General features: G+C 54.2%; 2 protein-coding genes across 10 annotated transcripts in view; both read left to right on the top strand.

The window, feature by feature from the left end:
* Window positions 1-1,757, top strand: part of LOC102382167 (uncharacterized protein ZSWIM9-like) — a 7,951-nt gene extending 6,194 nt beyond the window's left edge. For 2 of the 3 annotated variants that reach the window (XM_025212034.1, XM_014523079.2), the window contains one exon: window positions 356-1,757. In XM_025212034.1, coding sequence (XP_025067819.1) covers window positions 356-1,721 — 1,366 coding nt within the window. In that variant the 3' untranslated portion in view covers window positions 1,722-1,757. Of the gene's footprint in view, window positions 1-335 lie in introns of all 3 variants that reach the window. The other variant, XM_025212035.1, reaches the window with a different exon arrangement.
* LIG1 (DNA ligase 1) overlaps window positions 1,757-18,570 on the top strand; it is a 25,412-nt gene continuing 8,598 nt past the window's right edge. The window contains exons 1-12 of one of the 7 annotated variants that reach the window (XM_025212033.1): window positions 1,757-2,289; window positions 5,464-5,567; window positions 6,718-6,882; window positions 7,017-7,091; window positions 7,942-8,134; window positions 9,189-9,327; window positions 12,568-12,666; window positions 14,923-15,144; window positions 16,836-16,965; window positions 17,418-17,516; window positions 18,386-18,442; window positions 18,534-18,566. In XM_025212033.1, the coding sequence (XP_025067818.1) occupies window positions 5,551-5,567; window positions 6,718-6,882; window positions 7,017-7,091; window positions 7,942-8,134; window positions 9,189-9,327; window positions 12,568-12,666; window positions 14,923-15,144; window positions 16,836-16,965; window positions 17,418-17,516; window positions 18,386-18,442; window positions 18,534-18,566 (1,229 nt within the window). In that variant the 5' untranslated portion in view covers window positions 1,757-2,289; window positions 5,464-5,550. Of the gene's footprint in view, window positions 2,290-4,779; window positions 4,883-5,463; window positions 5,568-6,717; window positions 6,883-7,016; window positions 7,092-7,941; window positions 8,135-9,188; window positions 9,328-12,567; window positions 12,667-14,922; window positions 15,145-16,835; window positions 16,966-17,417; window positions 17,517-18,385; window positions 18,443-18,533; window positions 18,567-18,570 lie in introns of those variants that run through there. The other 6 variants (XM_025212027.1, XM_025212029.1, XM_025212028.1 and 3 more) reach the window with 6 other exon arrangements.

The raw sequence follows: 18,570 nt of genomic DNA, 5'->3' as shown, positions 1-18,570 counted from the left end.
TAGGGAAACAGTGACAGCTCCCAAGCTGGCCTGCATGTGACTTGAACGGCATGAATGGTGCTGTGGAGTGACCTCACATCAGGGGGTTAGGCCCTAGTGACCCTCAGCCTGTCATACTGACCTCTCCTATCAGTGAGAGTGCCCTCCTGTCCATGGTTATATGCCACCTGGACATAAAAGCAAGTGTTCTGCAGTGTCCTGCAGGCCAGGCACCCAGTGGGCTGGGAGATGTGGTTTCCATGCCATAAGGAGAGAAAGGGGCTCTGCTGGCTCCAGGCACGATGCTGTGTGTCTGGAGCCTGAGGGGATTCTCATGTTGGTGTCTGGGTGCCTAGCACTGTCTCTTTGCCTGCAGGGGTCAGCAGAAGGGCTGTAGCGCCAGCATCGTTCTCAAGATGAGCCCCAGTAAGGACCGTCTGATTGTCACTGAGTGCCAGCTGGCCCACAACCACACGCTCTGTCCTATAGAGTTTGCCTACTACTTCAAAAAGGGCTACTTGATGGCCAACTCCTGCCTGCCAGTGCGCACCACCAACAAGATCTCCAAGCAGTTTGTAGGCGCTCAGGATGTGCGACGCCTGCTCTCCTACTGCAAGAGCCGTGACCATGGTGTGCTGGATGTCCTCCATGGCCTAGACAGTCTTTTTGCCAGTGACCCTGGAGCCAAGGTAAAGCTGGTCTTCATGGAGGACAAGGTCATTGTCAAGACCATCTTCTTCCTGACCTCACGCATGATGGTGTTGGCCCAGCGCTTTCCACTCATGCTCTTCTTTGACCGCATGGTTGGGCTTAATGAGGAGTTCGACCTCTACACAGTGCTGTGTGTGGATGGGACTGGTCGGGGACATGAGTGCACTTACTGCCTGACACGGAAGGAGACGCCTGACCTGCTGCGCTTCACGCTGGCCTCTCTCGTGCAGAGCGTGCCTGAGGTCAAGTTCAAGGTACGCTGTGTCACCCTGGGCATAGAAATCACCAACCTGGAAGCAGTGAAGGAGCTGCTACCTAATGCCCGTGTCCAGATCTGCCGCTCCCAGGTGCTGGAGACCCTGTTCAACAAGGCCCAGGAGTTGGGTGTGGCAGAGGATGAACGCATCTGGCCCCTGCTCTGCCAGCTGGCTTCCTCCAAGTCGCCAGCTGCCTACAATCAGGCAGTGCAGGAAATGAAGGCCATCTTCCCCCATGGGTTCGTCCGCTACTTCTGCCGTCACTGGCAGCCGCGTAGTGAGATGTGGGTGCAGTTCTGGGCCTTTGAGACTGCCTGCAACGTCAATGCTTGTGAACTGCTCAAGGAGCACCAGCACCGGCTGCTCTCGGCCCTCAGCCCCCCTCTGACTGTGGCACAGTGCATCCTGGACCTTACGGCCATGCAGGCTAGTGGCACAGCCACAGCCGAAGACCAAGAGCTGGACGAGGAGGAGTTGGCTGCTCGCTACCGCTCTGTGTGCAAGCCTGAGCCCGCCGGCCTGATCGAGGAGGAGCTGGGGTTTGCCCGGCACAGCCTATACAGCTGCCAGGAGACGGCTGAGGGCTACCGGCTCAACGACGGCCCGTCTGAGTTCTGCATGGATCAGGCACTGACCCACTGCAGCTGCTCCATCCACACCTCCCCCCTGCTGCCCTGCCGCCACATCTTTGCCATGCGCCTCCGCACTGGGGCGCCCCTCTTTGACCCTGCCCTGCTCCCTAAGGACCCTGTGGCCCCACTTCCCACGTGCTAGGCCCCCCTGGGCCCGGGGCAGCCACTGCTGAAGGAGCCAGGAGCGGCAGGTGGACAAGCGAGCTGTGTGGGGGGAGTTGATTGCCGGAAGTGCTCCCAGCATCACAGATCCGTGGTGCTGAGAGGTGGTTCCAGAAGGAGTAGCCCCTGCGCCTGCGGTCTGGAGGAGAGACCGGGCCCTCCTCTGGTGCGCTCCGGGCTAGGCCGAGCCGGGCCCGCCGTGTGACTCGGGTCTCCACGGGCCCCGCACCAGCCAGGGGGCGCGTCCTGCTGCAGACGGGGGGCGAGTCGCGCCCCTCCTGCCCCCAAGCAGACCCCGGGGGTTGGGGTGCGCGGAGGCGGCGCGTGGCAGCCCCGGGCCCGTTCCCCCGCGCGGTGTCGGGGGCGCGGCCGCCACCCAGACTACATTTCCCGGCAGGCCGCGGGAGCAGGCGCTCGGCCCTCAGCCTGTACCCGGACTCGCTTCCGGGTTACGCCCCGGTAGTGACGCAGGCTCGGAGCCTGTCGGAACTCGGCTTGGATTTTTCCCGCGAAAAGGTCGCGGGCCGGGGCTGGGCGCGCGCTTCCAGGTAACCGCGGGCGCGCGGCTCCCGCTCCCCCCCCTCCACCCGCGGGATGGGCTGCGCGGGGAACGGCCGCTCGCGGGTGCCGGGGACAGTGGCCCCTCCCCACGCGGCCTCGTGCCCGGCGCCCCCCTCGGGGCCCTGGTTCAGCGCCCGACCCTTGGGCCCCGGCATCCCCGGTGCCAGCCAGGGGGCAAGCTCCGGGCTTTCTCCTTTCCCCTCTGGCATCAGTCTCCGCCTCCAGAGGCTCCTGCTGCGGCTCTGGCGGCGCTTCTCCCCGCGCCTTTACTCTTGTGCGCTCCCCATCCGCTGGGGGGCCCGGGCCCTCTGCCAGACCGGGAAGGAGGCTCCGGCCGGGGGGACCCATGTGAGCGTGGGGCCGTTTCCCTGGCTCTCTCCTGCTCGCTGACTTGAGGCAGAATCCTCTGGCTCCTTGGGCACCTTTGCAGGGCAGTGGGTGCTCACCCTTTGGAGCGCTCCTGACTACCCTCAGACCCCCACCCCTCCCTCCACCTCCCATCCCTGTTTTTTCATCTGTGGTCCCCTGGGGTCTCTCCTTGTGCTTTTGGTCACCTCCCTCTGACTACAGGTGTAACTTTCTTGTTTCCGTGTGGGCCTATGCCCACAGTTTATTCACATAACAAATGGGCCTTCCCCTATGGTATCATTTGGTGTGGTGCTGGTCATACTTGTTACCCTCTGATCTCACTGGGGTCCAGATAGTCAGAAAGCAGCAAGCTTCTGTAAACCTCCACAGTCAGGTGCAATGAAATGGGACAAAGGTCATGCATACCCTGCAGTCTCAGGGCAAAAATGCTGCTGCCTGCTGCGTGCTCTCTGTAGCTATCCACTTGACTTGGAGCAGTTTGTTCTGGACACTTCTTGAAGCCAGAGGTCAGCTTCACCTCCCCATTGGGACGACACCGATTAAGCTATTTCCACCCTCACTAAGAGCCCCCCTGGCAAAAATGGTGTGAAAAAATGTCAATTGAAAATAAATAATTTTTTATTGTTTATATTGTAATTTGTTTAATTTAAAAATGCACTTGTTTCAAGTTGAGCTCTTTTTGTAATGCAGTATATGAGGCTTACTCTTATTTTATTTTATTTTTTAAACAAAAAAAATAAATGCTGACTTAGTGAGCCTCTATCAAAAAGCTTGGGTTGAAGGCTGGATGCATTTCTCCACTTAGGAAGAATTTTGAGATAAACATTTACTCGTTGAAGCCCTGCTCTTTAAGTGTAACACAATATGCTGTGTGCTGCCTTGAGGGTTTAATCTTTTGGTGAACCCCAGGGAATGAGCTATTGGGTGCAAGAGGCTGTCAGTCATTGCAAGTATTGAGATCCCACCGCTGACTCCGTTAGACCCCATTACGTACCTTGTTGAACACACACACTGAGGCCATTTGGGTGGTTGCGTATTTCCCTCTATAGCTTTTCCTTACCTACCTGTAGATGAGATCAGTATTCAAACTATGAATATTTATGACTATCCAGTATGGAAACTTACTTTTTTCAGCTCATGGAAAACTACTGATCTACTTTGTGATCGCGGGCCCTTGTTTCTGGCTGGTTTTGGTCACACTTAGGTAGCCAAAAGGTAAACTGGCTCTACTCAAAAAGCTTTTCTTAGCAGTGATAGTCGGGGGGGAGGAGGCAGGAATTATAGCAAACGAAGATGTACTTTTTGTTACAAAATAACTCAAATGGAAAAGCAGATCTGAATTGATGATTTTAGTGGAGACTTTCCATTTGGTGATTTAATTTGCCTTTTTTAAAGTCAGGAGCATCAAACTCATTTGGCTTCATAGGCTGCGTGAGGGATGTGGGATTGGTCCATGGGCTGGATCGGGCTTATAGAGTGGCTCTGTGTGCTGGATCCAGTGCGCAAGGGCTGGTCTGGTGCAGGTACCGCGTGCAGTTTGCTCCCTGGACCAGCCCTGCATGCTTCATGCAAACCAGCTTGCTTTAGACCAGCCCCGTGGGCAGTGTGCAGAGCTGGTCTGGCACATGTTTCACGCAGGTACATGGGCCACATGCAGTGTACAGACTCTGTCTGGGGAAGTGTATGAAGCTGGTCCAGGGCAGATGCTACATACAGCATATGTGCTAGACTGGCTTCACATGTTGTGTGCAATGTGTGCCAGACCGGCTTCATGTACTGCATGCAGTGCACGAGGCTGAGGCTGGCACATGCTACACGTGGCATGCAAACCAGTTTGAGACCCTTAGGCAGAACTGTGACTAGATCATGGGGCTCTGCAGGTTATATCCATGACACCCCTGTTTTAAATCAATCTACCTTGTAACATCTGCATCCAATAGACTTGGAGCAAGGACTGCAGCTTAGCTGACAGGACTTTCTCCAAGGGAGGGTGGCCTAGTATTTAGCAAGGGAGAGAGATTTTACCCCTATGGTCTCAGTGTGGCTTCTACCTTCCTTTCTTGCTTGTTTCCCCATCTGTCCCAGGAGACATGTTGAGGCCCTGTGATGTCTGGCTTGCAACAGAGCTTTGAAAACCGTGCATGTGGTAGAGGGCTGAGGGTGGCCTACCTGGGTTGCTGGAGAGGCCCCTGCTCAGAGCTGCCCTATCAGGTGTGTGGTTTGCCACCAGGGCTGGATGTAGGGTATCTAGTCATTGTGGTACCCTGGTGTGGGGCAGGGCAAAGTGAGCTGTGGTAACCCAAGAGCTGACTGCAACCCACAAATCTTCAGAGGGTCCCTGGGGTGTCTTCTGCAGCATGCATTTTCTGGTTTCAGGGTTGGGGTGCTGCAGGGCTCCAGATGGCTCAACCACAAGCTGCTGCAAATCCCCAGTGGTTTTGGGAGAAGTGTGTTGTTTGGGTCCTGCCTACCCATGCCCTGGAGTCTAGGCTTTCAGTTCTCCGTTCCCCAGTAGACCAGCTGGCTCTGGGGGATACCCCAGCATTCTTTCCAGCAGGTTCATTTTCTAGACTGATGCTTTCTCTTGGGGCTTGCTTTGAGAATAGAGCTGTTAGGTCTTGTGGGGCAGGGGCAGATGTTCCTTGCCCATCAATCCCCAGAGGAGAGAGCAAAGCAGAGGGCATCCCAGCAAGGTGTCAGGCCAACAGTATGAGAGCCTTGAATGGCATCATGGGCCAACTTAGAGTCTTTCTGTACTCTCTCACTTGCTGCTTTTTCTTTTTTGCCCCAAGCTGGAACTGCAATGGAGGGGCTCTGAGGGTGTGTGCTGGACCACACTGTGACTGCTTTCTCTCCTCCCTCCCCTGCACACCTTCAAGATGCAGCGCTCCATTATGTAAGTAATAGCCTTTTCCTGTCTGGCCCAGTGCCCTCTAGTGCTGTCTCGGCATGGGTGTGGGCATGAGGCTGCTCCTGGAGCACATGCCAGGAGATAGGCTGGGACAAGTATTATTATCATGATTTGTGTTTGCATACTGTACATAGAAGTGATTGCATAATAACTAAAAAATAAATCCTTAGTCTTGTATATTGTGGTTGGGGGTGTGTGGGAGGTGTGATTTGGGGGGGGTGTATGGGGGTTTGTGAGGGGGTATGGCTGTGTGTGTGGGGAGCATAGGGCATATTGGGGAGCTGTGTGTTTGTGAGGAGGGGTTGTGGGGACAGGGTGTGGGTTTGTGGCATTTGTGGGGTATGAGGGAAGGTGGAGGGATGGGGATCCTCCCACAGTCCCCCCAATGGCACAGCAACAGGCAGGAGTGCTCATGGTGCTCATGCCTTGCTCCAGCCAGCACTGCACATTGTGGCTAGGACCGCAGCCCTTGTTCGGCATTTCTATTGCCAGCACCTTCTGCCATGCACATGCAGCCCCTGCACTCGCAAGGCATGGGAGGGAAGCCCCATGCACTGGAGCCCATTGCCTTCCCTGCCTCCTGCTGTAAAAGGTAGCTGGCTCCAGTGCGTGGGGCCTCCCTCCCATGTCGTACAAATGCAGGGGTTGTGTGTGTGCGGCAGGGAGTGCCGATGATAGATGGCCCAGCAGGGGCTGTGCTCCTTGCCGCAATGTGCAGTGCTGGCCTGAGCCATGTGCCACCAGGCACCAGCATCCCGAGCACTCCTGCCTGCTGCCAGCCTCAAGCTCCATGCTTCCGCCGAACTGCACCTCCCACCCCATCGCTGCCGCTTCCCTATCTGCTGCCTGGAGCGAGCGGGAGGCTGGGGAAGTGGAGCAGGTCCCAGGTGGCTGCAGCAGCAGCCGCAGCAGCCCCACCCAGGAGCTGTATGTTGTCTGGGCCCTGTCACCCATGAGGGTGAGAACAAGACGCAATAGAGTATGTTGGGGGTTGTATATATGTGGGCGCCTCACTCGTACCCTTACCGGAAAGCTTGGGCAGGGTACAATTCATTGGTGAGCTCTGCGGCCTGGATGAAAGTGCCTGGCAGGCTGGATGCAGCCTACAGGATGTATTTTGCCTTTCCCGTCTTAGCATTTTGCTGTCCTCTTCACCATGTGGTGCAGGCATTGAGCATGCCAGGACTTTGCCTGATGGGGCAGCACCACAGAAAGTTAGAGAGGAATCCCAAAATTCCAGTCATGCCGTGTGCATACCACTGCCCTGCAGGGTTCAAACACGATGTGGAGCTTGCATAAGGTGGAGCCTGAGTGTGTGTGTCGAGGTGGTAGGGGAGGAGGGGTAGTGAGCCCACATGTGGGATTTCACCTGTGCAGGGGACTTTCTGGCCCACCATCCTGGGATTTGCCATGCATCTCTGTCTGTCTGGACAGGTCATTTTTCCAGCCTGTGAAGGGAGCAAAGGCAGAGGAGAGCAGACCTCTAGAAGATGAGCATGCGACTAAAAAGTGAGTTACCGCAGGACCCTGGGTTTTGGGCCCATCCACTTATACCCCAGTAGAACAAGGCAGCCCAGTCAGTCCAGGGATGTGGTGGTGTGGGCTGTGCCTGGGCTCAGGGCTGTCACTGACCTATGAGTAGAAGCAGAGAGTAGCCTCTTTTCCAGAGACTCTTTTATAGGTCTGTGACTGCGCTGTTGCATCTGTGGTTCACTGGAGGTGTTTGTGAGTTCTGGGGTCTCCTTGAAACCACCAGATTTCAGACTGTTTCCTGAGGCTGCAGGGCTTTTCCAGCAGCTGCTGCTGCTGCTTGGGGGTCATATATGGTCACCTGAAGGGCCCCTCCACTTCCCTGGGGGCCGAAGGCCCTCCAGCAGAAGCTCCTGTGGCACTATTAGCTGTGGGCCAGGGAATGCAGAGCAGTTCTGTTGTGTTTGCTTTGCAGTAGGGGGAGACTTAGACCTGCTGTGGAGTTACAGCTGTGTTGTATGCTGAGATCTACAGGTTGTATACCTATGTTCTAGGTACAGACCTCTCAGTCCTGACCTCTGAGTGCCTCTAGCGGGTTGAGTGCTAGGAGCCACCCAAAGGGTCTGGTTATGTGGGATGGAATTCCTGTGCAGTCCAGGGCAGACCCATCCTCTGCTTCTGTGTAGGCCAGCTGTTGGGGGATCAGGAGCTGTGCTGGGGCCTGGAGGCATATGGATCAGATCAGTTTTCCAACCCATGGGGTGGGTCATGGCGGCCCATGCATAGAAGGCCAGCTTTTATGCAGTTCATGGAGAGTGCTGCTCGGGTTGAGGGGCACAGTTGGTATGAATCCTAGGGCCTTGCTTTCTGAAGGCTGTCTGCATTGCAGGATGCCAGAGAAGGCTGAGAAGCAGAGCAATGGTCTTGGTCACTGTGCAAACTCTCCAGTGAAGCCTATAGGCAAGAGGTCCTTGCGCCGAATCATTGAGAGTGACAGTGAAGAGGAGGAGCCTGAGCCAGCAGTCATAGCGGAGGAGGGGCAGATGCAGGTTGAGACTCCTAAGAAAGCCAGCAGCAAGCAGGTAACCTCCTGTCAGTGTACTGGGCCTCTCCTGTGCCTTGCTTTCCCCCAGACCCTTTGTTCAACGTACCAGTGCACCCTGACTCCCCCTATCCCTCCTCTTAGTGCCTGTTCTGCTGCTGGCTCTCCAAGCTCTGGAGTGCATGTTGTTCTGGGTAAACTGAGTGGGGAGGGAGCTGCTACTCTTTAGATCAGTGTGGGCCATTATTTGGGCCTGTGGGCCACAGAGGCAGTTCTGGGGAACTGTTCAGATCAGCACCCCACATCCCCCAAAACGGCCCAGATCCCATGTGCCCTGTGGCTTCTCCCCACCAGTGCCCAGGAGCAGCTTCTGCTCAGTGTGGGTTGGTGGTCCAGAGCAGACATGAGGCAGGCCAGGGTCAGGGCTGTGCCGGACCATAGGCTGAGGTCTGGAGCTCTGCTGGAGTGGGCACAGGGCAGGCTGGGCATAAGCTGGGCTGTGCTTGGGGGGGCCCTGTCAATACCATGGGACTTGGGCCAGCAGCAGTGGTAGCCAGAAGGAGCCACCAGTGCCTGGGCTGCCCAGAATGCAGTCCAGTCACGGAGCTGCCCCAGCACAACCGCGTGCCCTGGGATGACGGGGTGCGTTCATGGGCTGGATAGCGCCTAGGCCAGATAGGACTGAGGGAACTGCTGTGAGCCAAATAAAGTCCATCCGTGAGCTGGATTTGGCCCATGGGCCATATTTTGCCCACACCTGCTTTAGATACATAGCAAAAAGTGTCTTTGCCTCTGGGTGACTATAGCTGTTTTTCCTGTAGTGAGCTACTGAGGTTACCCCTGTCCCTTCAGACACTGGCCTTCAGATGGCAGCTTCCCCCACACCTCTCCCAGGCTTCTTCAGAACACCCTCTTCACCCATGGACACCATCCTAATGCTTAATGCTCTTCCCTCGGGCTGAGTACTGCTGCCTGTCTGATGCCATCACCCAGTTGTTGTCAGCATTGCATACTGGCTACTTGGAGCCCAGGGAGAATGAAGTAGTTGGGTGGGCCTTGATGGGGCTCTGACCCTGCCTGTAATACTCTTGGAGTTTGTCTTTCAGGAGCTGGTGCACCCTGCTCAGTCTGAGCTCTCTGCAGACAGCCCGTCACCAAGCAGCAGCCAGTCTGCTAAAAACAGTTCTGATGGGACTGACACCACCCACTCTGACATCCCCAGGCGCAGGACTGGTGAGGGCCCTACCCAGGTCTGAGGGTTGGGGCAAGTGATGCATATCTCTTCATAGGCATTTTCTCTACTTGCCCTTCTACTAGGGGGGACCTTTGCAGTCCACTCCCTTGCAGACTGGATACAACATTGACTCTTCCCAGCACCCCCTTAGAGAGCTGGAGCTGATAGCACGTCATACCGCTCTCATGATAGGCCACCTTCTTCTCACTCTTGTAGATCGGGAAGGAAGGGCCTTGGAGGGGCTGGGCCAGGGCTACGTTCCGGGTAGGCTACAGCCACCCCAAAATTTACCATAGCAACCCCATCAGTGCCTCAGTCACTGCCTGCCCCGAGTGCAGCCCTCCCCGCTGGGTAGAGCCCAGTGCTGCCCCCACCCCAGTCCACAGTGGAAGCCCTTCCTCGCCCCATACACAAATCCGGAGGGTACGTGGCCCCCATGCCCTCCCAGGGTACATGCAGTGGCGGGAGCTGCCTACCCCACCTCGCCCCCTAGATGAGTATGGACCTGGTCATCCATTTTCCTGAGTAGGGACCTGGTCATCCCCCCCACTGGGACCCCCGTAGGCCCTGTGGGAGGCACACCCAGGGCTAGGGTCAGCGAGGACCTAGTCAGGGAACTTCTGGAGGGACTGGACGTATTTAAATCAGCAGGTCCTGACGATCTCCACCCCAGAGTGCTGAGGGAACTAGCAGAGGTTATTGCGGGACCTTCGGCACGGCTTTACGAGCACTCATGGTGCTCTGGTGGTGTGCCAGAGGACTGGAAAAGGGCCAATGTGGTTCCCATTTTCAAAAAAGGGAGGAAGGAGGACCCAGGAAACTATAGGCCTGTTAGTTTTACCTCGGTCTTGAGGAAGCTTTTTGAGAAAATTATCCTGGTGCATGTCCACTAAGGGCCAGCAGGGGAGACTATGCTTAGGGGCAACCAGCATGGGTTCATTAGAGGCAGGTCCTGTCAGACCAACCTGGTGGCCTTCTATGACCAGGTCACAAAATCCCTGGATGCAGGTGTCACGGTGGATATAGTCTTTCTGGACTTTAGAAAGGCCTTCGACACTGTCTCTCACCCCATTCTCATTAAAAAATTAGGGGACTGTGGTGTTGATGCCTACACAGTCAGATGAGTCACTAACTGGCTGGAGGGCTGCACCCAGAGAGTGGTGCTGGATGGGTCTTATTTGACCTGGAGGGATGTGGGCAGTGGGGTCCCCCAGGGCTCAATCCTTGGGCCCACACTGTTCAACATCCTCATCGGCGACTTGGATGAGGGGGTAAAAAGCACCCTGTTCAAATTTGCGGATGACACTAAGATGTGGGGAGAACTGGGCACGCTAGAAGGGAGGAATAGGCTGCAATCGGACCTAGACAGGTTACAGGGGTGGGTGGATGAGAACAGGATGGGTTTCAACACTGACAAGTGCAAGGTACTGCACCTGGGGAGGAAGAACCGGCAGCATACCTACAGGCTGGGAACTGCCTTCTCAGTGCAGAGGCAGAGAAGGATCTTGGAATCCTTATTGAGGCCAAGATGAATGTGGGCCGACAGTATGGGGATGCAGTCAGGAAGGCCAGCCATACATTGTCATGCATCCACAGATGCATCTCAAGCAGGTCCAAGGAGGTGATCCTCCCCCTTTATGCGACACTGGTCAGGCCGCAGTTGCAGTACTGCGTCCAGTTCTGGGCGCCGCACTTCAGGAGGGATGTGGACAACTTGGAGCGGGTCCAGAGGAGGGCCATCTCCATGATCAGGGGACAGCAGGGCAGGCCATATGAGGAGAGGTTAAGGGACCTGAGCCTGTTCAGCCTCCACAAGAGAAGGCTATTGGGGGATCTAGTAGCCATTTACAAACTAGTCAGGGGGGACCAGCAGGCACTGGGGGAGGCCCTGTTCCCCCAAGGCGTCCCTGTTCCCCCAAGCACTCCCAGGAGTGACAAAAAATAACGGTCACAAGCTGGCAGAGAGTAGATTCAGGCTAGATAACAGGAGGCGCTACTGTCAAGGTGGCTAGGATCTGGAACCAACTTCCAAGAGAAGTGGTGCTGGCTCCTACCCTGGGGGTCTTTAAAAGGAGGCTGGATAAACAACTGGCTGGGGTCATTTGACCCTCGTACTCTTTCCTGCCATGGCAGGGGGTCAGACTTGATGATTTGCTCAGGTCCCTTCCAACCCTACCAACTATGAAACTATGAGCTGCGGCTCTGCCCTGTGCCATGCCCCGGCTGGGCAGCACCTGCCCCAGCACCAGCCCCACTCCCTCCCACGCTGCGGGACCTTGGTCTGCCCCCACAACATGCCCCTTCCCTCCCCCTGTCTCTTTGCGTCCTACAGACTTACCAGTTGGATGCCGCACTCTATCCTGCCAGGCTATCAGATTGGTATCGGCAGATATGGCACATTAAAAATTGGCCATTGGTATCAGCCCAAAAAAACTATCTGTGCACCACTAGTCTCAAGCTATTATTTTGGTTTCAGGTTTTGTTTTCTGTTTGCCCTCCTAATGGCTCTGATTCAGTTTGTGTAGTTAAATGTGATAATACCAGCAAGTAAACCAAGGAATATAGAACATTTGCAGACGTGATTGCACTCTTCCTAGTTTCCCATGCTCATGCTGTTTTTCAGCACTGCCAGAGGCCATGCCTACCACATTGTGACTTAAAAACCTCCTGGGGCTCCCAGGATCACCACTTTGAATTGCCTCCTGTGCATGAGCTGCTTCACAGAGGTAGTTAGCACATCCCTTCTCCCCTCCCATGCCCTCTGTCTCTCCATCTGTGAGGCCTGTGTGCTTTTACTCCCTTGTACTGTACAGACATGCCTGGCCCTTGTGTGGATTTTATGAGTGGATCCCAGCCACTGGAGGCTGCCAGTCAGTAAAGCTAATGGCAGCCTGGTCTCTCTTGTTGTGTACACAAGGGTTTCCAGAAACCTTTCTGTTGGGGTGAGGTGGGAGTGAGGCTTTGCCTTTCTGAGTGCCAAGTCCTGGGGCTGGTCTGAGCCCACAGGGCCCCCTCAGCCTTAGATGGAGGGAAATGTGATATTGGTACCTTACAGAGGAGTGGTCTTGTTATAGGTCTTGGGTCTGCCCCTGCCCAGTTAATTGTTTTGACTAGTTCAAGTCTTGTGGCCTCTTTCTCTCATGGCTTGTACTGAGTCAAAGGCTGGGGTGGGTCCAAGGGGTTCCTCCTAATGGCCTGTAGGCAGACAGCTCTAACCTCTACCTCTTCCCTGCTACTAGCTCGCAAGCAGATGCCCAGAAGCAAAATAGAGATGGCGACAAGCAGAGAGAATGGCCACCCCAAAGAACCAGTCGCCAAAAGATTGAGAGAAGAGCCAGGTGAGTGCGGACTGGGAGCTCCTGGTCTCATCCTTGCATGTGTGTGTATCTCATGGTCCTGCTGCCAATGACACCACAGGGAAGGCAGCTGTTTCTGCCTGGTTGGGCCTGTCCCTTGTGCATGAGTCTCTACTTCTATACCATTCCTCTAGCTGTGGATCTCATTGCCACCAGATGTTGTGGAAGCTGACTGTTTAGCCAGATTCCAAGAGGCATTGAACACATTCTTGGAGGAAAGGGGCTATGTAGCTATTGAGCACTGGAGTTAGGGATGTAGTCTCTGAATTAAAACTTCCTAGACCTTAATTGCTGGTGGCTGCAAGTGAGAGCAGTCCAGTGGGGAAGAAAACCTTGGTCATACCCAGTTTGCTCTCTCTTTCAGCATCTTTTCTGCCACTGTGTGACACAGGCCTATCTGATGTGGCACGGGTTCATGAACCGTGGCTCACCATGAAATACTATAAGCTTCCTTTAAGAAGGGAGGCCACTGAGGGCATATCAACTAATTACTTAAGACAACAAAAAAGAAAACTAGGAGCCACCCAAGGGGTCTGGTTGTGATGGATGAAATTCCTGTGCAGGCCAGGGCAGACCCATCCTCTGCTTCTGTGTAGGCCAGCTGACACGGGATCAGGAGCTGTGCTGGGGCCTGGAAGCATATGGGTCAATTTTCCAGCCCATGTTGTGGGTCATGGTGACCCATGCACAAAATGCCAGCTTTTATGCAACGAATGGGAGTGAAATCACAGATTAGTAATATGGGATTCGAAAGGAGGCACTGAGCAGAGCACACTGGCCAGCGCCCACTGCCCCCTGAGCGAGTCGAGGGAGTCACTGGAACCAGACACGTGTCTCTGGAGATTTGGGTGGAGAAATGCCAGGAAGACAGCCCTACACTCACCCTGGTTCCTCCCAGCCAGAGCCTCCTTCCTGGTCTTATAGATGGCCAGCATGGCCAGAGCCAAGAGGAGGTTGACTAGGAGGTCCCAGGATATGGTGGGGTGACGGATGGGAAGTTCATAAGAAAAAAAAGTGAGGGGAGAAGTGCAGCCAGAACCTCAGCAGGACCATGGGACTTGTGCCCTGTTGCAACTGCTAATGTTGGGGAGGGGGCCTGAGGTGGTATGGACAGAGGCAATGGAGGGCCCAGGCTCTGAGGCTGCAGGTTTTCCTGCAGCCACCTGGGCGTAGCTCCAGCTGCTGGGCTGAGCAACTGGGCTTGCAGAGCTGGGGGAATGCTGAGTGGGCAGGGCTTCTGCTAAGCTGGTGTGGGTTTTCCCTGCAGGTGTTGCTAATTGGACTTTCTTTGCAGGCCCTTTATCCTTTCCACCCCCTGTGGAGAAGGAGGAAGAGGAGGCTTTGCCCTTTCCTCTGCCTTGGTTGGATTTGGGGGCCTCTGGGGAAGACTGGCCAGGGGGAGCCCCCTGGCTTTGCAGGCTCTCACCCCCTGGTCATTGGCATCTGCCTGGTTGGGGGCTGTCATTCTTGCCCTGCCATAGGAGGCTAGGTGGTAAGGGGTTGGGTGGTGTGCAAGAGGAGGAGCTGTGAGCTTCCTCTTCTGCCTGGGGAAAAGAAGGTGTCTTGCTGCAGGGGGTCCAGGGTGCTTCCTCCAGCTGCACTGGGTTGGGGGCTATGTGGCGTGCAGGTGAGAGGCTGGGACTGGTAGGGGTGGGGGAAACACAAAAAGACAAGCAAGGACACTCAGGAGGAAAGCAGAAGAATGCTGCTGGCTTACTCAGTTAATCACAAACACTGGGAGAGGAGGAGTAGAGCACAGGTCTCACCACAGGAGGTAGACACAGGCAGGTGCTGCTGGAGCAGCTAGCAGGCAGGTGGTGGTGCTGAAGGGGCCCCACTGGTGTTGTGTGGTCTTCTCGCTGCAGGCAGCACCAGGTGGTAGCTGGTGGTGGTGAGGTGGGAAGTCCCCTCTTCCCCTGAGAATAGGGGCCTGTAGGTCCAGTAAAAGGTGGTGGTGGAAATCAGAAGCTTACTGCAGCTCCTCAGGCTCCTGCTGCTCCCTGCCCAGCTCCAGCAGCAGCTGCGGAGGGAGTGGTGGCAACCCCTGGCAAAGGTCTGGGCAGGATGTACCTATGGTCTCATCTGATTCTTAATTTCTTGACTGAGAGGCAGTCCTGGTTGTAGCAGCAGGCTACTGTTTGCAGCTGGGAGAACCTGGCTACTGGTCTTCCTGGGATTGTGGGTCCCTTCCTGGGGATGGCATACCTAATGTGCTTTGGGCCTCTTCCCCTGCTTTAGACCCAAAAGATGAGACTGGTGAGAGAGCAAAGGTTGCAGCAGAGTCTATGGAGATGCAAGAGGTGAAAGGGCAGAGTTCAGAGGAAGAGTTAACCAAGGGTAAGGGCACCTCAGGGGAAGCAGCTGGTAACAAGGACAAAATTGACAAAACTGGAGGAGAAGCAGCAGCCCAGAAGAAATCTGAGCCTTCCAAGCCCAGCAGAGCCATCTCCAACTTCTTTGGTAAGTGTACTTGTGGCTCAGACCCAGCCTGAATTGGGGATCCTTGGCCTAAGGTGGTGAGTGAGCAGGGAGTGTGGCACAGCCCCAAGGATTTTCTCCAGCTGGGAGTAGGTAGAGCCCAGGGCAGATGTAATCCTCCTCTTCCCTGTTTCCAGTTCTTTGTACAGTGTGGCTGCACTGTATCTTCTTCTCAGATAGGTTAGCTCCGGGTAGAACCAGTCTGTATGTTGAAGGTCAGATCCACCACAATCCAGGCTCTCCCATGTAGGAACCTCCTTTGTAAAACTAGTCAGTGTGGCTTCTAAAGTGCTAGGAAGAGTGAAAAAGGAAAGCTACAATACCACTCTCCAGAGCCAGGCTGTGACCAAGGGCAACTCAGCCTCAATGCATGATACAAGGGCAACTCAGCCTCAATGCTGCTGATGGAGCTTCTTTAGTGTGATACATGGTCCCTGATGAGATTGTGCTACCTGCAGAGCTGTGGCACTCTGAGCTGCAGGCCCACAACATGCTGTCCAAACATAGGGAGATAAGGACCAAGGCAGCCTACCAACCCACAGCCACTGACATGTGGGGTCTGATACCTGTTGGTGTTGAGGGGTGGCAGGAGGGCAGGGACCAGCCTTTTTGCGTAAAGACTGGGCAGGGTTGCCTGGTGCAGTGAGAGTTCAGTGAATACATGAGCCTAATGTTCAGTGGCAGACAAACAGGGCATGTTAGGAATTGATTAGGAAGGGTATTGAAAACAAATTAAGAATGGGATTTATGCCACTGTATACATTTATGGTGCACCCACATTTTGGATACTGCCTGTCGTTTTAGTCCTCCCTACCTCCAAAAACTCCAGAGAAAGGTAGCTGTGATGATCATGGGCATGGAGAAGCATCTATAATGAGAGAGACTAAATAGTGTGGAGGTTTTCAGCTTAGAGGAAAGATGACTGAACAGGAGGCATGTGACGGGTCGATAAAATCATGAATGACATAGTAAAAGTAAATTGGGATTTACTTTTTCTCACCATATTAGAAGTAGGGAATATGCAATGAAACTATTACTTAGCAAGTTTAAAATTCTTTTTCATGCAACTGTGGAACTCCTTGCTGCAAGGTGCTGTGGAAACTGATCATTTAACTAGGTTCAAAAGAATAGTGCAGAGATTCATGCAGGCTAGACCTAGCAGTGACATGACAGTTAGGGTTGCAGCCTCAAAATTGGGACTTTGAAGTACCTATATGCTGGAAGCTGGTCCCTTCCCTACCTCTCTCCCCTGACAGTCTGGATAGACTTTGCATAAAGAGAGAGCCTCTTTCTTTTAACATCTACTCTCTGCCACTGGGAGATAGGACACAGCTAGAGGGACCTGTAGTCTGAGTCAGTGTGGCCTCTCTTTTTTGAGCAAGGGGATCTCCTGAATGATCAGAAATCCTCATGGACAATGAGCTCCTCCTCTGCTCTGGACCAGGCCATGCATAGCTAATATGATATGCTGGCTCAAATCAGCGGCCTCAGCCATTGTCCTAAGCACCAGTATTAGGAGGCAGACCCCACATGGCCCCAAGGTGGGTGGATCTAGGGAAGGGAGGGTTGTGGACAGATCCCCACAGCTGTACATGTATCTAACAGATATGTGGGTTTTTTTGCTGTTTGTAATTAGTACCTTTCTGTCTGTGGTTCTTTTAAATTTCAACCAGCCCCCAGGAAGGCACCATTGGCAAAGACAGAGACAGGAGAAGCTAGTGCAGCCACCACAACGGATAAGTCTTCTGTCCTGAAGGGCTCTGCTGCAGCAAGTGGCAAGCAGGGCAACCAGATGAATACCAGGTAGGAAGCTGGGGGCGTTGAGTCCCTACCACCAGTAGGGAGGATGGGGGCAGCAAACTCTGCCAAAGGGTAGTTCTGCTGCCAGACAAAGCCTCTGCATATGCAGGAGAGCTTTTCCCTCCATCCCTACACCTTAGGAGGGGAGGTCCAGGTCTGCCTACTAAGCTCCCTGTGATACTATAACTTCCCCAACTGATTGGTTTTCTCACTGATGCGGTGGAGGCATGTTACCTGCCCTTGTGTGCTTGACTGGTACAGGGAGATGGGAGGTCATTCTGCTCAGTGCAGGGGTGATGGGCATGTTGAGCTCTGCCTGTCTGCCTAGGCTGGTGGGTTGGTGTGTGTGTGGCCCTGTCTGTCTGTGTGGTGCAATGTATGGGGTAGGGACTACATTGAAGGTGTCTGTATGCTGCTACTGGTGGACTTCTTTCTTTGGCTATGTGTCCCTCCAGTTCTTCTGAGGCTGCTGTGCTGCTGGATCCTGTGGAGTACAATCCTTCGAAGAGCAGCTACCACCCTGTCCAGGATGCCTGCTGGGGTCCTGGGCAGAGGTGAGGAGAGAGCATATCTCCCTGTGTGAATGCCCCTTTGTGGACCAAGGGTTATTTGGCCATGTGTAAGGGTTTCCCCTTGCCATATAATAGAGCTCCTCTGTATCACATCAGGGCTGTTCCCCCTTCACTCCTAACTGAGCAACTTGGAATACTAGGCTTTACCCTTGAGTGCCCTACTGTACAGCCAGAGGTGCTCAGACCTTGGCTGCTGGCATGGCTCAGTCTAAGCTTCCTGAGATGTTACATTCACTGCAGCACATACTAATAGCTAGCTCCTCACTGGGGAGGGGGTTTGCAGCATAACTAACTCCATAAGAGCGGGCAATGTCCTAGAACAATGCTTCTCACAGTCTTGTTAGACTCAAGACACTCTTTGGAAAATACTAGCTCTTCACTTTCATTCCTTTTTTTTTGGCTATGGAAAAAATAGAGCAAATCTGTTGCAAGAACTCAGGCTGCAACAAGTTAGACCATTTTTAACACTATGGATTCCTATTTGAAATCTCTGGGTTTATCTTGTGAATTATTTAGATGCTTGCATACCTAACAATACTAATGATACATGGCATCCTTTGGTAATCTTAGAAGGATTTCATGGCACTGTGGTTGAGAATCACTGGCCTAGAGACATTCAGCAAGCTGGTGAGAGAGGTGGCAGTAGGACACAGAAGTCCTAGTTGCGATCCCCAGCTGGACTTGCTAAAGAAACCCTGTTCCCCTCCCAGAACTGGGATAGAATTTAGGAGTCCTGGCTTGCAGCTCCTCACTGTTCTCACTTGTAGCCTATGGTGCCAGGTGGGAGCTATGTGAGATGCTGGATGTGGCAATTCCATACGTGTTGAATAAGCCCCTCTCTGTCTCTGCAGGGTCCCCTACCTGGCGGTAGCTCGTACCTTTGAGAGAATTGAGGAGGTGTCTGCCCGGTAAGATCGTTTTGCACTGCTTGCGGCCAGGACCCTGAGTGAGAATGGCCAGGATGCTCACCCCGCCTTTCAATGTTTCTCTGTGCTTCAGACTGAAGAACATTGAGACTCTGAGCAACCTCTTCCGA

The sequence above is a fragment of the Alligator sinensis genome, unplaced genomic scaffold (genome assembly GCF_000455745.1).
Source record: "Alligator sinensis unplaced genomic scaffold, ASM45574v1 scaffold1140_1, whole genome shotgun sequence".
Classification (NCBI taxonomy): domain Eukaryota; kingdom Metazoa; phylum Chordata; order Crocodylia; family Alligatoridae; genus Alligator; species Alligator sinensis.
This window is presented reverse-complemented; position numbering and strand designations above follow the sequence as displayed.